Source organism: Natator depressus, chromosome 1, assembly GCF_965152275.1.
Source record: "Natator depressus isolate rNatDep1 chromosome 1, rNatDep2.hap1, whole genome shotgun sequence".
NCBI lineage: Eukaryota > Metazoa > Chordata > Testudines > Cheloniidae > Natator > Natator depressus.
Window position 1 is genome coordinate 332661105 of NC_134234.1, and position 15884 is coordinate 332676988.

Consider the following 15884-nt stretch of genomic DNA (forward strand, 5'->3'; position numbering starts at 1 on the left):
AATCTTTCTTCAACCAGAGGGAATGTAGTTGCGAAAGAGGCTTTGAAGGACGCTGAGGACAGAATAAAAGGTAGAGATGTGGAGTATCGCAAAGGAAACTCTCCAAGCCCCAGCTGAGTTTGTAGTGGCACAAAGCTTCTCCTTGTGACAGCCAGAAAAGCGTTTCCAGTTGTGTCCGTTCTCTGAAGTCGAGCAATAAGATATTTTGCCAAAATATTGCCATTTCCTGGCACATGGTATCCACAAAGCTCTCTGTATTTTACTGGATTTTTCCCCACACTGGGTCAAATTCTGATACCAGTAGTACCAGTGCAAATCCAGAGTAACTGCAACAGACTTATTCTACATTTACACGAGTGTAACTGAGAACAGAATTTGATCCCTAGTGCCTAACAGCATATAGCAAATGTGAAATCAGTAGTTCTGAATGTCACAAAATAGTCAAGTTTGGCCAGTATCCTAAGAGAGAAATAGCCTGTGTACTGAGAGTATGATCCTAGTAATCAATAAATAGACTTTGTTTAGAAGGAGCAACCCTGCTGTGTGATCTCACTTGGCCTTATCTGAACAGCAAGAAGCAGAGTGAACTTCCCTAGATCCAGATGGAAAATGGGATATTAACAGGCGTGGAACAACAGCCTAATTAAGAGCTCTTTTACTGCAGAACAAATAGAGATCCTCTTTGCTTTAGGGCATAAAGAGGCATTGTCAAGTTGGTAGGTTCATTGACTAAGTGGTAAAACTTGAGTTTCCTGTAGTGATGGAATGACAGACCCTCAGAATAAACAAACACAAAGTGTAAAATACTGCTAAAAGTATACAAAATACTGAATGGTATGCGAAGGCAGATAAGGAGCTTCTGTTTACTCTGTCTCAAGATACAAGAACTAGGGGACAGTCAATGGAACTGAAAGGTGGCAAATTCTAAATAGATACAATAAAACACTATAGAGACTAACAAATTTATTTGAGCATAAGCTTTCGTGAGCTACAGCTCACTTCATCGGATGCATTTCCACTGAATGCCACAAGTACTCCTAAGGTGCCACAAGTACTCCTTTTCTTTTTGCGAATACAGACTAACACAGCTGCTACTCTGAAACAATAAAACACTGTTTCACTCAATGTCTGGTTAGACTGTGGAACTTATTGCCACATGATACAGAATCATAGAAATATAGGGCGGGAAGGGACCTGAAAAGGTCATCTCATCTATGTCACTGAGGCCAAGAACTAAGCAAGATTGAATAAAGAATTAGACATTTATATGGATTAAAGAACATCCATATTTACTGTAGTGAATATTGAAAGAATAAACGAGTTTGGGAGGGGATGTAAACTGTCATGCTTCAACCTCTAGCTCTTGAAGGTCAGGAGGAAATTTCTCTGGAGACAGGCTATATTATACCTTATGGGGTATGGGATATGCAAAATTCTCCACTGTATAGGAGCAGGTCTACACTACAGGGCTAAGTCGACCTAAGTTACACAACTCCAGCTACGTGAATAATGTAGCTGGAGTTGATGTATCTTAGGTCAACTTACTGTGGCGTCTGCACCATGCAGGGTGGACGGGAGAAACTCTCCCATTGACTTACCTTATACTTCTCGTTTGGGTGGACTACCGGAGTCGACAGGAGAGCGATCGGCAGTCGATTTAGCGGGTCTTCAGTAGACCCACTAAATTGACCCCTGGTGGATCGATCGCCACGCGTCGATCCCCCAGTAAGTGGAGACAAGCCCTAACATTGCACAGTTAGGTACTTTTCCTCCAAAGCATCCAACACTGGCTGCATCTCAGAGACAGGATACTGGCTTCAGTGGGTAATTGGTCTGTTCTTGGAATAGCAGTGTTTCCTGTGATCATTGCAAACATCTTTATATTACAAGAAGGAATTAAAATTTTCCAGTATACAAGTGATGGAGGAGTGGGAGGGAACATTTTCAGGAAATATGGCTTTGAAAGGCTAGCAAAGTCTCAGTGGCATTACTCTAGTAAATTATTCATTGCTCTTAACTCTCTATTAAGGGCTACCTGCTGACTTCTTGTGCTTAGATGTGCTTATTTCTTTTCCCATTGCTGAACCTTTATGCTTTTTGGATGATGGGCTTGGCGATAGCATGGTCTGATTTTCAAGCTATGGCAGGCTTTGCCTAGTAAAGTGCACCAGATTTTTCATTGCTTGTTTTAATTCTGAAAACATTCAGTGTTGGAGAGAGGAGACAGACCAGGCGTAAAGCCAGGTTTTCCTGGCAATGTCGTTCTTTTTATCCTTTTGGCGTATCCCAGACCCACCCTCTTCAACACATTAAACCTCTCACACACACACACCAAAATGTAGGTGGAAGATCCCTCTAGGTTAGTAAAAAAAAGAAAAAAAAAGGAGTACTTGTGGCACCTTAGAGACTAACAAATTTATTTGGGCATAAGCTTTCATGGGCTAAAATCCATTTCATCGGATGCATGCAGTGGAAAATACAGGAGGAAGATATATATACACAGAGAACATGAAAAAATGGGTGTTACCATACCAACTGTAATGAGACCAATTAATTAAGGTGGGCTATTGTCAGCAGGAGAAAAAAAACCTTTTGTAGTGATAATCAGGATGGCAGCCACAGTGTCATTGGCTGCCCTTGTTTAGTTCAGTTATGAGCAGCCAGGTCAGAATAATTCCTGTCATGACCTCTTCAGTTTAGGCTGGGAATCCCCTGAGAATGGGTTTTTGTCTGGAGAGACCCAGGACTTTCTCCTGATCTGGCCAGAAATTCCATGAGAACAGCTGTTCAAAAAGCAAAGCCAACCTTTCAGCCCTGTGACAAGGTTCCGATCACGTTTAGTTTGAGTAGTAGAGTAGAGCTTGGCCCCTCTTTTAGGGTTTGTCTGGATTAGGAAAAGAAGTTGAGTATAGGTCAGGATTAGTTAATGTGTTAATGGATTGGTCACCCCAGTTCTTCACCTTGATTAGCTAAAAAAAATTAACCCTAGGCTCCTCCCACCAGCTAAATCAAGGTGAAATGTGTTAATATGTGTCTAGCCTAGGGAAAAGGTCTCTAAAATGTGTTCGCTAACCCCAGCCTAACCAGAGCCACTTGTCCTAGCCTCAACAAATGCACAGCCAGATCATCCAGAACATGAGTAGATCCTAAAGCTGCTCAGAATCTGGGGCGTATTGCTGGAACACTGGGGAAGCTGGCATTGCCAGCCAGCTGTGCTGTGCCCCTGATCTGTGCATAAAGGGTTTCCAGGGATTCAGTCTCCAGAGCTGTTAATATAACATCCTCCAGGAGCTCAGCATTCACACAGAGCAGAGCATTGCTGTCCTATGATGCACTGAACCAGTGAAGCACGTAACCACATGGTTAACTTTAAGCACATGAGCAACCCCACTGAAGTAAAGAGGAATACTCACATGCTTATGTGCTTTGCTGGATCCAGGTCTTAAAGGGTAGCCATATATACAAATGGAATAACCACGTCATAAAGGATTCTGTGGTGCACAGTATCAACCTCAGTAAGATACAGATGAAAAGCACTTTGACAAGAAATGGGGCATCAGAGCTGTCATAAATATACAGGGAAGGGTAACCACCTTTCTGTGTACAGAACTATAAAATCCCTCCTGGCCAGAGGCAAAACCCTTTCACCTGTAAAGGGTTAAGAAGCTAAGATAACCTCACTGGCACCTGACCAAAATGACCAATGAGGAGACAAGATACTTTCAAAGCTGGAGGGGGGGAAACAAAGGGTATGTCTGTCTGTGTGATGCTTTTGCCAGGACCAGGTCAGGAATGCTCTTCAGAACTTCTGTTAAGTTAGTAAGTAATCTAGCTAGAAATGCGTTAGATTTCCTTTTGTTTAAATGGCTGGTAAATAAGCTGTGCTGAATGGAATGTATATTCCTGTTTTTGTGTCTTTTTTTAACTTAAGGTTTTGCCTAGAGGAATTCTCTATGTTTTGAATCTGATTACCCTGTAAGGTATTTACCATCCTGATTTTACAGAGGTGATTCTTTTACTTTTTCTTTCATTAAAATTCTTCTTTTAAGATCCTGATTGATTTTTCGTTGTTCTTAAGATCCAAGGGTTTGGGTCTGTGTTCACCTATGCAAATTGGTGAGGATTTTTATCAAGCCTTCCCCAGGAAAGGGGGTGTAGGGCTTGGGGGGATATTTTGGGGGGAAGGCATCTCCAAGTGGGCTCTTTCCCTGTTCTTTGTTTAAGACGCTTGGTGGTGGCAGCATAGGGTTCAAGGACAAGGCAAAGTTTGTACCTTCAGGAATTTTTTAACCTAAGCTGGGTAAGAATAAGCTTAGCGGGTCTTTCATGCAGGTCCCCACCTCTGTACCCTAGAGTTCAGAGTGGGGAAGGAACCTTGACAAGAGCCTTGGAGTTCGGGTGGAGACATGGGGTAGGATTTCCTCCACAGGCATTTGTGGTTTGGCACTAAAGCCGAGTGGATTCCCTGTGAGCCCCTCCTCTACCCAAAACACAGACCTACAACTCCCCGTGGCCTGATTTTCAGAGCTACAGCATCTAGTATTCCCAAGAGAGGGCTCCCCGCCAACTACTAACCAGGCCCGACCCTGCTTAGCCTTTGAAATCAGAGGTGATCAGGCACGTTCAGGGTGGGATGGCCATAGAGCATGCTTTGAAGCCAGTGGGAGTTGTGTGTGCATAGCAGCTCTGAAAAGGAGACCCCTAATGTATAGTCATGTCAGAGTTTGGGGAAGGGAGTTCAAGTGGCAAGGAGAGAATTTATGTGCAGGAATAAGATGCTTCTGGTTTAAGAGGTTTAAAAGAAGAGGGAAAATATCTCTCTATTCATTCCCGTCTAACCAGGACCATCACTGTCACATCAAGAGACTTATTATTGATTGGTGTCTTGGTAGGATGTAGAGCCTTCCTTTGGGAGCAGAGCCCCATTTGCTAGATACTGTGGCCCAGATCCTCACAAGTATTTAGGTGCCAAACTCCCATTGACTTCACTGGAGCCGGGATTTCACCCATTAATTTTTAAGGCCAGAAGTGACCATATTGATAACCTCTGCTCTGGCCTTCTTCACAACATAGGCCATAAAATTTCACCCCAGGACAAATTACACTTCTGCATCACGGTTTTTAAAAGGACTTTAGAAGACATTGAAGCTTTCAGCTAGACTCAACTGAGTGGTTCAGAAGTACGTGGAGTGGATCCCTGTCATTAGGCAGTCAGTTATGGCAATCGGTGCATCTGGGGGCATTATCGCTCCCCGCAAGTGCTGTGATTTCAGACAGTGACTTTAACTGCCTGAGAATGAAGTGGGGTTTCCCAGCCGTGGGAAGTTCTAGCCATGTGTTTACTGGGTATGACAGCAGTGCCATCCAAACTCCGCTGTGTCTCGACACCGCAGTTAATAGAGGCTACCGCAAGGTAATTAATACTGTGAGAGCACAGTGTCTTCCATCAAAGGATCACAACACGCTTTACAAATGTCAAGTCCAGATTCTCTGCTGTGCCCAGGGCTAAGGGGCTGTCAGGGAACTCCTGATTCACCATCTAGTCTTGGGCTCAAGGGGAAGCAATCTGGGGACTGCTCTAAACTGCGTCAGCTGACTGTTTCCCTCAGGACCGTAATCTGCCTGGGGATTGCCAGAGTGCATGGGGCTCCACATACTAGCCCTGCCACCACCAATACACACCCTCTACTGGGGTCTGCAGGGAGGGAGGCATAGGAGCCAGATGATGTCTCTACACCTGCTGGGGACCTCCCCTTGCAAGGACACAGGGGAGTCCCCAGCTGGGGACTTGCAGGAGGTTTCCTCTCCCATTCTGAGTGGCACAAAGGAAGCCGAGCCGGGCAAGCATTCAGGCCTAACTAATTCAGCCTCATGACAGTCCTGGGAAGGAGGCATTCTCCCCAGTATGCAGATGAGGAATCAGAAGCACAAAGGGCCAGATTTTCAGAACACCGGATGCACAGTTGCATGCACAGCAACTATAACTGTGTGTCTGTGTGCAATTATGCTGCATGCACCGTCATGATGAATTGTGTGGACATGTTCAGCAGACTCACACGCTGTCTGTCACACCATGTGGGCCCAAACTCCTGAAAGCTTGACTTTTAGTGTATCACTCAAGGCCACACAGAGAGTGTGTAGAAGAGCCAGGAGTGGAACCCCTGTCTTTTCGCCCAGTCCTGTGCGTTAGCTGCAAAAACCATCCTTCCTTCCGTATCATGAACGTCCAGCATTCTTTTCATTCTGTAAAGCCAGCCTTCCGCTCCCGAGTCATTCAAAACTCCCTTTGATTCCCCCAGGATCGGGCCCATAGTCAAGTGATTTGCTCAGACTCAGATTGCTGAAAGGGATGCAGATCGCCGGGCCTCTTCTCCACCAGGCTCAACTTAATTAGGGAGTAGCCCTAGCCACAAATGTTCTCACAAAAGGGGCTGGAGACTGAAAGGCTCTGACTGCAGCTCTTTGTTGCGAGTCACAAACATCTGGTGCCTGGCTAGTTAGACTGCTCCTTGGAACAATTTCCGATGAGAAAATCTCCTAGCTTGCACCTGAACTCTCCACGGCGTGCTGTGCGACCATTGAAATCCCTCTCCCAGCTCCTTTTCCAAGCTGCCAACTTTTGCAGAAAAGCATTGTACCATTTCCGACCCCAGCTTCTTACCAGAATCACCACCCCCACCCCCGAGCATGGACCAGTTAATAAGGCACTAGCCAGTTTAAACTGCACATGCTGCCTGAAGTGAATTTATTATTGCCATGCAAATGCTTCTTCTTAAAGGGTAAACACGTTTACACACAATCTTGCAAATTTGGCTGATTGCTTTGTTTCAGCTTGTCTTGGAGCAATGAGCCAGAGGTCCCAATGTGTGTCAGAGTTTACTAGGATAAATACGGGGGTGGAGGGGGGGTGGTGTTTTGGTTTGGATTTTTGGGGGGAGGTTATTGTTTTCTTTTCGGGGGGGGGGGGGTGTTTTTTAGTAGCCACTTTTCTTTCTGTCTCTTTTAACCACGTAATTGAAGCTGTGCTGAAAAGCCAGACTTGGTGAGCCTCCTTCCGTATCCATTGGAAGACTAGATGATCTCATTACATTCAGTACTCACCAAAAATTGTTCCCATCTGAAAGCAGCTGAGTGCTGTGCTAGGTGGAACAGGCTGGTGACCTCCGCATAGTTCCCAATGGACGTGTCCATATCAGAGAAACCACTGCCACAATAACCACTAATTGGCACCCTTGCAGGCAGTCTCAAGAGTGATGCCCGTGGTTAAATGGGCATTGAAATTGATCTGTCCTCTCACGTTTCAGAATGACCCTCCTGCTGAGCTATATTGGTGCGGTGTTGCGGCCTCGATCCCAGCAGTACCTAGTTTATGGATAGATGCAGGTTTTCAGTCTCCAGGGCTGTCAGTTTCACAAGCCTACTGTATACTATGGGCCCAATCCAACTTCCACAGATGTCAATGGGAGTCTTTTCATTGACTTCAATGAATATTGGATCTGACCCTATAAATAACCTAGTTAAAGGATGAACCAAATTCTGTCACAGTGTAAAACCAGGCAAACACATAAGTGAAGTCAGTGCACCCACTTATGCTTGTCCCAAAAATCATATTGAGAAAAATAAATAGTCCTGGCTGTTATGACTGGATTTCTGCATGATTATGTTAAGCACATGGTCAGTTTCTTACTGTTTCCCCTTCCCCTGTGAAGATTTAAACAGCAGCATGATAAATGGCTCTTGAGGGGTTAAAGCTATGCTCTCCATTAAAAGGTCAGGCTAATGACACCCTGTGCATATGTCACTGAATAACCAATATCGATTTGAAACAATAATAAACTGGGGAACAAGTGAAGGAAACATCTTGGTTACATTACATTGGGTCCAGCTGAAGAAGGAAATTAGACATAGTTTCCCCTGCTGGGGATGTGATCAGCCAACAGGAAAGTTCTGAGGATTAAGGTTTTTGCATATTGCATTCCCTATCAGAAGGGTGAAACCTCTCAGATCAGCACTGAGCCCTAAGTGGGAGGTGACTGAATAGCATCTAGGAATTTAAAGGAGCGCAGAGTCATAGCAACGGAAAAATATGTACAAGTTCAGGAAACAAGCATTTTACACAAAGAAAAGACCCTAAAAATCAGATTGTAGCATCACTTTCATCCTCTTCCTCCTAAGGACCCAGACTTGTCTCTTTCTGTGCACAGCCAAAAGGAAGTAGAGAAAATAGAAACACAGTGCAGTGATTCAGCATGGTACAGGTTAGACTTAATCACATGAGAGATATAGTGCAATTTAACTATAGCAAATGGGCTCGTGCCCCCTTGCTTGAGCTGTTCAATAATGGACTGGAGAAAGCATCAAGGGAATAGGTGGTAGGGAACAGTTCAGCACTGGTCAAGGAAGATGGCCTGGATGATTTAATTGGACGCACGTTTCTGTCTCTAGCCAGTTTGGTTCTGTGACTGTATATGAACATACTTAGGGAGCAGTTGCTGCCAGACACTCAGATGAGGCTTTAAAGTCCCATTTGCACTGAGGGAAGGATCTGTTGTTTATCCACATAAGTCAACAGTGGGAGAAACACTGGAAAGCTGTGAGCTTCTGCTTATCCAGGTATTGATGTGTCCCGCTGTGAGCGCCTCCCAAACATTTACAAACATCTCCCCTGCCCTGTGAGAATGGGTACTTGGGTAGGGTTACTGTATCCCCATGTTACAAATAGACAACTGGAAGCACAGAGAGACTGAGGGAAATTTTCCAAGGCACAAATGGCTAGCTACCATTGGTGACTTTGGAAATCCGCCTCTTATGTGACTTGACCGAGGTCACACAGGAAGCCCTTGGCAGAGTGGAGAATTGAACTCGGATCACGTGACTCCCAGTGCTTTCACCACAAGGCCATCTTTCCCCTCTGCATAACGTCATGGATGCTTCCATGCGCCCTTGTTATTTGTGGGTTATTTTAATGAGAGGAAAATGTCTCAGAAGTGGCTAGTTCATTTCTGTGTAGTGATTAATTTTTCCACCTGGGAAACAAATTAGCTCCATAATGATAATGTTGCACTTCTGGGTTTTGTTTGGGGTTTTTATTATTATATTATTATTTTATTATTTTGCCAGCCTCAGCTGGATCACGGGGACAACTGCAGAACGCAGTGTAACTGAGCAACTTTTGCTGCACTGAAAGTGAGACAAGTCCCCAGCAGCTATTCCGGGCATCTGGAGTTTTATCTGGAGAGCATGATTGTGTGCCAAGGGGTCACGAGGTGCTGGCGTGTGTTCTCCACCCTCCACCCTTCTCTACACCCACCATATTAAAAAAACATCTCTTGGTTGGAAACTTTCACAACACAAACATCTGGCGGGTTTTGAATTCCAGTGCCACTGCAGTAGTGACAGGGGAGAATACTTGTATCTATGCTAACGGATCCGATGAAGTGAGCTGTAGCTCATGAAAGCTTATGCTCAAATAAATTGGTTAGTCTCTAATGTGGCACAAGTCCTCCTTTTCTTTTTGCGAATACAGACTAACACGGCTGTTACTCTGAAACCTGTATCTATGCTGTAGATAGCTTTAGTTTTTAGATCTCCACCCTCCTCCTCCCCCATGGCTGATCAATCAATGAAGATCAAAGCACATCTTCTGTTTAACTGAGTTATCTTTGTAACTTCGATATTGACGGGTGGGCGGTTTTGGTTTATCTCAAAGTAACAAGCTACTGCTTCTTCCTTAGGATAGGAATTCACCTGGAGCTGCTTTTATTATGAGCGTTTGCTTAGACAGGGTGGGATCTGGTGCTTCTGTTCAGCAGCAGATACATGACCATTGCAGGGCTTGCAGCCTTGCAATTTGTCCATGATTAATCTGGGGCAGAGATGAAGGAATCCAAGATACCCATTCATGCTGCGGGTGATTGCTGCCTTTTCTCAATCAAAGGGGAGAAAGAGTGTTGTTTAGTGGCTGAAACAAGTAGCCTGAGTGTCCGGAACTCGGTTTTATTCTTGGCGCTGTCACAGACTCAGAATGTGACCTCGGGCAAGTCAATGAACCTCTCTGTAGGATGGTTGTAATAATCATAATCAGAGGATGCCTCAGAAACATCATGACATTTGCAGCGATTGTGTTGTTCTTTCTGCTGTATGTTCTGTCCTTCTCTTCTGTCTTTGCTCTGTCTTGTGCATGCAGATTGTAAGCTCTTTAGGGGTTGGGCCTCTGTCATTCTGTGTTTGTACAGTGCCTAGCACAATGGGGACTACCCTATAGGGTGACCAGAGGTCCTGATTTTATAGGGACAGTTCCGATATTTGGGGCTTTGTCTTATATAGGCACCAATTACCCCCCACCCCGGTCCTGATTTTTCACACGTGCTCTCTGGCCACCCTACGACCATAATAAACAGAAATAATACATTGCGAGGTTAATTCATGTTTGTAAAAGCTGGCAGTTAATCACAGATGAAAGCTCATCTCTAAATACGAGCTCACCTGTCAATCCTCAGCAGAGGCAATTTACATTAGCTGGGGATCTGGCCCACAAAATATCTCCTGGGCTCCTCTAAATCTCTTCTTCCCTGGGAAAGCGTGTCAAGGTGGAGTGCTACATGGTTTGCTACCAGGCATGCCAAGCGCGCATTCTTTGCAGGTAAAAGGGAAGGCCTCCTGCTTGTCTTTTGGTGGCTTTTGTGGGTTTATATCTGATTAAGCCCTGTTAAAAAAAGAGAGCGAGCTGGGAATTCTGTTGCTGCTGAAGGAATTGAGCTCCTCGACCAAGATTCCTTCTTTGCTTCCCCCCTTGCGGCTTTCCCCTGCAGAGCCGAAAGACCCTCCCGGGCCCTGCCCAAGCCGTGCCGGACTCGAATCGTAGCCGAATGCAATCGGGGATGAAACGGCGTGGCGGGAGCCAGGCGAGGTGCACGGGCGCCCAGACCCCGGCCTTTCCCTCCCGCCCGGCATGTGGCTGAAACTTTGCTGGCACGTAGCCGCTCCCGGGGAGCGGGCCCTCGGCTGCGTTGTCCGCGAGCCCAGCCGAGGCTGCTCGCTCCGAGGCATTCGGGTCACCCAGCCGCCCGCGCCCCGCGCAGACAGGCGGCTCCAAGGCCCGAGTCCGGGGCTGCCGCGCGTTGGCGGGCAGGAAGGGCCGGCGCTCAACCCCCCGGTTTCAGCACCGGGCGCGGGAGGAAGCTCAGTTCAGCACCGCTGGTAGCTGGCGGCTGCTTACTCCCGAGGCGGGGCGGGGCGGGGGTGGGGGGTGTTGTGCAAGGCGAACAAAGGGCTGGCGGCGCGGGGGGGGCTGGTTTGTTTCTGGTTGGGGTGGGGGCGGGCAGGGAAATCCGCACCCACGCGGCGCCCTGCCTGGCTAAAGAGATTTCTGCTTTGCGCCTCCTGGAGCGAGGAGGGAGCCGAGGAAGCCGCGCGGGGGGAGGTACCGCGCCGCGGCAATGAGCTCTGCATTTCACCCGAGGCTTTTCCCCGGCAGATCTTCCAATGGAGGCAGCTAGAGAACCTGTACTTCCGAGAGAAGAAGTTTTCCGTGGAAGTTCACGACCCACGCAGGTAAGCCGGCCGCCGACAGCCAGCCTGCCTGAGGCGGGTTTCCACGCGCGCTGGGTTGTAATCCGGATTGGTGCCCGTTCGCACGGGAGGGAGGGGAGCGGCTGGTTCCATGTGTGTGATGGACAGCAACTGTTCTAGGGGGACACTGAGGGAATTGAATGAAACCTGCGCCTGGGCTCTGTACCGGGTCGGTTGCGGCGGTGAATGCAAGTGGATGCGATTTTTATGGCTGGTGATTGCTGTCAGTTTCCAGCATGTGCTTCACATATAGCGCGATCGTTTAGCCGTACGGTCTGTTTTTGTTTTGTTTTGTTTTCCCCCTTTTCTTTTCTTCTAACCTGCTGCGGAGCTAACGCCCTCTTGCAAATTGCTCGCAAAAGTTAGCTATCTGCAGAGCTCATTTATGCCTTTGAGAATCTTCCTGGCAGTCCATGTGCTAATGTGAGGCTCTTAGCTAGAGGATCTCAGTGTACTTACAACTTCAGAGACTGAGGGGCATATTCAGAACTGGAGTACCCCCGTGTGACTCCGGAGTAATTCACTGAAGGGAATGCAGGTAGAAGTGAGAGCTGGATCTAAGCCTGGTTTCCTGAATGAGATAGGTTTCTTTGTTGCGTACTCTAATTTGGGAGACGGCTTGCAAGTTAAGATGTCTGTAACACTTTTAATCACTTTGGGTCAGAGTCTTGCCCATATTAAGCCTGATCCAAAGCCCATTGAAATGAGCAGAAAGGTTCCCATTGTGTGTAGCACATGACTCCACAAGTAGTCCCTGTTAAAATCAACTTGCAAAGCAAGGTATTACTCAGCAAGAGCCAGGGTAGAAGAAGCTGGTCCTGTCTTTCCAGCTCAGATTTAATTCAGGTGCTGCCCTGTAACATGTTTTGCAGCTCGTTAGCCTGCAATCCTAGTTCATGTTACAACAAAGATCACTGTCTGTTGTGCCACTTATGTGGTTTGGCGGGGGTCACAGTTAAGGGCAACTATACCTGTATTCCACCTCCATGGTCCACCAAGGGCACGCACTTTCAGGCTCCCAGCCATGACCTCTCTTGGGCAGAGACCCATGTCTCTCTGCCTCCTGACCAGGGGGTTTTCCAGGCTGCACAGTTCCTACACTGTGGTATTCCCGGCAAGCCAGGCCAGTGTCTGTGCTTCGCTTTCTCTTCGAATGCTGTGAACAGCATGATTGTTACCACCCAGCCCTTCCTAAGCAAGCCCATTGATTCTTAAGATGAAAGAAAACAAAAACCAACAGAAGTTCCTGTATGCATGCCTGCTAAACACTGACCAGAGGTCACCCGGCAGTCTTATGGGGCCTCAATAAGCCAAAACTTTCCAACCCTTCCCAGGATTGGGGCTCCCCCCTTGGACAGAAGGTCCTGTCCGTTTGCTGGATCACACCACGGGCCCTGAGTCAGTTTAAACTCAGGTTGTTGATCCAAAAGCCTTTTCTTTGGCCGTTGTTCACATCCTCTGTGAAATTGCCTAATCACCCCCCCAGACTGTTATCAATTCCTGGAGGAGCTATGGTCACCCTCCCCCATGGAGTGACGTACAAGCCCTGGCCCACAATGCTACATAAACAGTACAGTGAGATCTCCCAAAGATTTTGCAGGAAAGTGCCGGATCTGTCACCTGCGGTAATAATGGTTCCAGATCAGAGGCAACAGGCTCTGGGCCAGAGGTGTGGGCAGTACAGCCATGGCAGCTCTGGTGTATTTCTCTTAGGGCTAGTCTACATACAGTTTTTGTGCCTCAGCGTATCTGTACAACCACCCACCCTTCTAAAGGGACTTATATCAGTATGGCTTCTTTCTGTACATTTGTTAAAGCAGTACAAAAACGGTGTGTAAACCAGGCTGTCCTGTCCCACTGGTCCTGTTCCTGGCCCCGGTTCAGCTAAATACTTAAGCACATGCCTAACTTTAGGAACATGGGTAGTCCCATTGAAGCCAACAGAGCTATGAATGTGTTTAAAGTTAGGCACATGCTTAGGTACCCTGCTGAATCAGGAGCCCTGCATTCCCTTACCCAGTCAGACCCTTGGTCCGCAGTCAGTCCTGCGGAAGCCCATACCACAAACAAACCAGAGACCCACAGACACTCTCGACCCTAAGGCAGAATGTGTCATTTAAGTTGGGACTAATCAGAGTTACTAAAAGAGCACTCCAGAAAGGAAGGCAAGTAGTTATGAGACATGAAGACAATATTAAATTTGCAACTCAATAGCACGCGAGAAAATATGGTCACCCATTATATCTGTGCACAGTCGAACCGCTCCTATCCCAAACTGCTTGCAATCTGAATTTAGGTGGTTTGGATCCCTGACATAGAAAACCTCCCCATTCCTTTCCCTGTAACCTTTACTGAGTTGCATAAATGCCATGTCCTGTATTCCATGTGGACTAGGCACTATATTGTGCAAATGATTTTTACTCTGTTAATTTTTCACTGGGTAGAATAGAAGCGTGTTGAATGTAAAAGCCAGACAGCACATGTTTAATTCTAATGCCTTGTATCAGACTGCCGATTCTAGTGTAAAACAGTAGCCCACGTTGCACTATCAGCTGGGAATCCTGAAGGAACATATTGCAGATTCTAGTCTCCTGGCCGGGGGGGTGGGGGTGGAGGGGCGTGGACTTTTTCATGCTAAATTGCGTAGTCTGTGGGGTGGGGACATGGCCAGAACAGCGTGCTCTCAGCATTTCTTTTGAGTCAGCCCAAACCAGAGTCTGAGTCAGCTTCCCCACGCTCACAAGCAGAATAGTAAGGAAGGAGGGGTGTGGGTGAGTGGTTAATGCACAAGGCTGGAAGTCAGAAGGCATGAGTTATACTCCTTGAGCTGCAAATGACCTTCTCCTTTGGGCAAGTCATTTAACTGTGTCTTAGGCTATGTCTACACTACCACAGTAAGTCGACCTCAGTTACTCCACTCCAGCTATGTGAATAACCTAGCTGGAGTTGATGTAGCTTAGGTCGATTTACTGCAGTGTCTACACCATGGTGGGTCAACGGGAGACACTCTCTCGTCAACTTACCTTACTTTTCTCATTCGGGATCGAGTACCGGGGTCAACCGGAGAGCGATCTGTAGGTCTTCAGTAGACCCGCTAAGTCGACCCCTGGTGCATCGATCGCCGGAGCGTAGATCCAGTGGTAGTGTAGTCATAGCCTCGGTTTCCTCATCTGTTGATTGGGGATAATATTTATTGGGGAAGAAGAGCAGCATTGAAAGGATTAATTCATTCATAATTGTAGAGTGCTTTGAGATCCTTGGGTGGAAGTCACTACAGAAATGTAAACTGTTACTCTCTACAGTAAGAGGAGGAAGACATTAGGAGAATCATCTGAGGAAGACATTTCCAAGAGGTCAAAGCAAGTAATTAAATCTGATCTCAGTAGAACTACTCAGTGCTTAGAGTTAGGCACATGCTTAAGTACCTTGCTGAACTGGGCCTTTGGCCCTGGATATATAAGGAGCTCAATTCACCAGTACGCTGTGGCTGCTTTGCATTACTAGACCAGCACAAAGCCTCCGGAGTGTGCCAGTGTGTCTGGGCCAAGGTGCTTAAATATAAAGCTCCTAACAATAGAGGAGGGGCTCTCAACTCTGGATGTTTCAACTCCCAGGGAATCGAGAACTGGTGGGAGAGGTTTGTGACCATAGTGCTCAGTGGGGGGGCATTTCCAGCTAGCTCCCGGCTCTGTGCAGGGGGGAGGGGTAAGCAGTGGCAGTATGGAAAAGGCTGAGAGCACTGGACATAGGATAACACCGAAACATGATACCAACAGTGACAGCCTTTCACCTGGCTCCTGGATCATGCTGTTTCTCAGCATTCTGAGTCTTCCAGCCCTCGCCCCCGATTACCGCTCGCTGGATTCTGAGCAGTGACCATCTGCCTGTTCATCTGCACATTCAGCTGGAAAACTTTAAACCCTACATTGTTTAGTGCTTCCGATTTGGTTCTGTCCTAAAAATGTGCCATTGAAATGGCCCCAGACACAACGGTGGCCGTGGTCTGCAAAGCCGAGCCTGGGCTGGCAGTTTCAGTTCTGGATCCGCAGGGTTTGGGATTTGGGGTTTGTTTGTTTTTTCTGTAGTTGTTCTTAGCTTAGTTTCAGTTTTCCTCTGCAATTTGGCTTTTTTTTTTTTCCTGCGTCGATTTCTCAAGCTCCCACTTCCACAAAAAGAAATTAAATCAGGAGCACGTGAACACCTACAGATATAGCATGGAATTGGAAGTGAAAGTTAGGATGCTGACGAGCCAGTTAAGGCTGTAGCCAAGAGATGGGAAGGGGGGTCAGAGTGTGTTGGGGGGGGAATCTGGG

At 47.0% G+C, this 15884-nt stretch overlaps 1 protein-coding gene across 13 annotated transcripts in view; it reads left to right on the plus strand.

The window, feature by feature from the left end:
- FRMD4A (FERM domain containing 4A) overlaps positions 1 to 15884 on the plus strand; it is a 552335-nt gene that overhangs the window by 489656 nt on the left and 46795 nt on the right. For all 13 annotated transcript variants that reach the window (XM_074942603.1, XM_074942600.1, XM_074942608.1 and 10 more), the window contains one exon: positions 11477 to 11553. In XM_074942603.1, coding sequence (XP_074798704.1) covers positions 11477 to 11553 — 77 coding nt within the window. The remainder of the gene's footprint in view (positions 1 to 11476; positions 11554 to 15884) is intronic.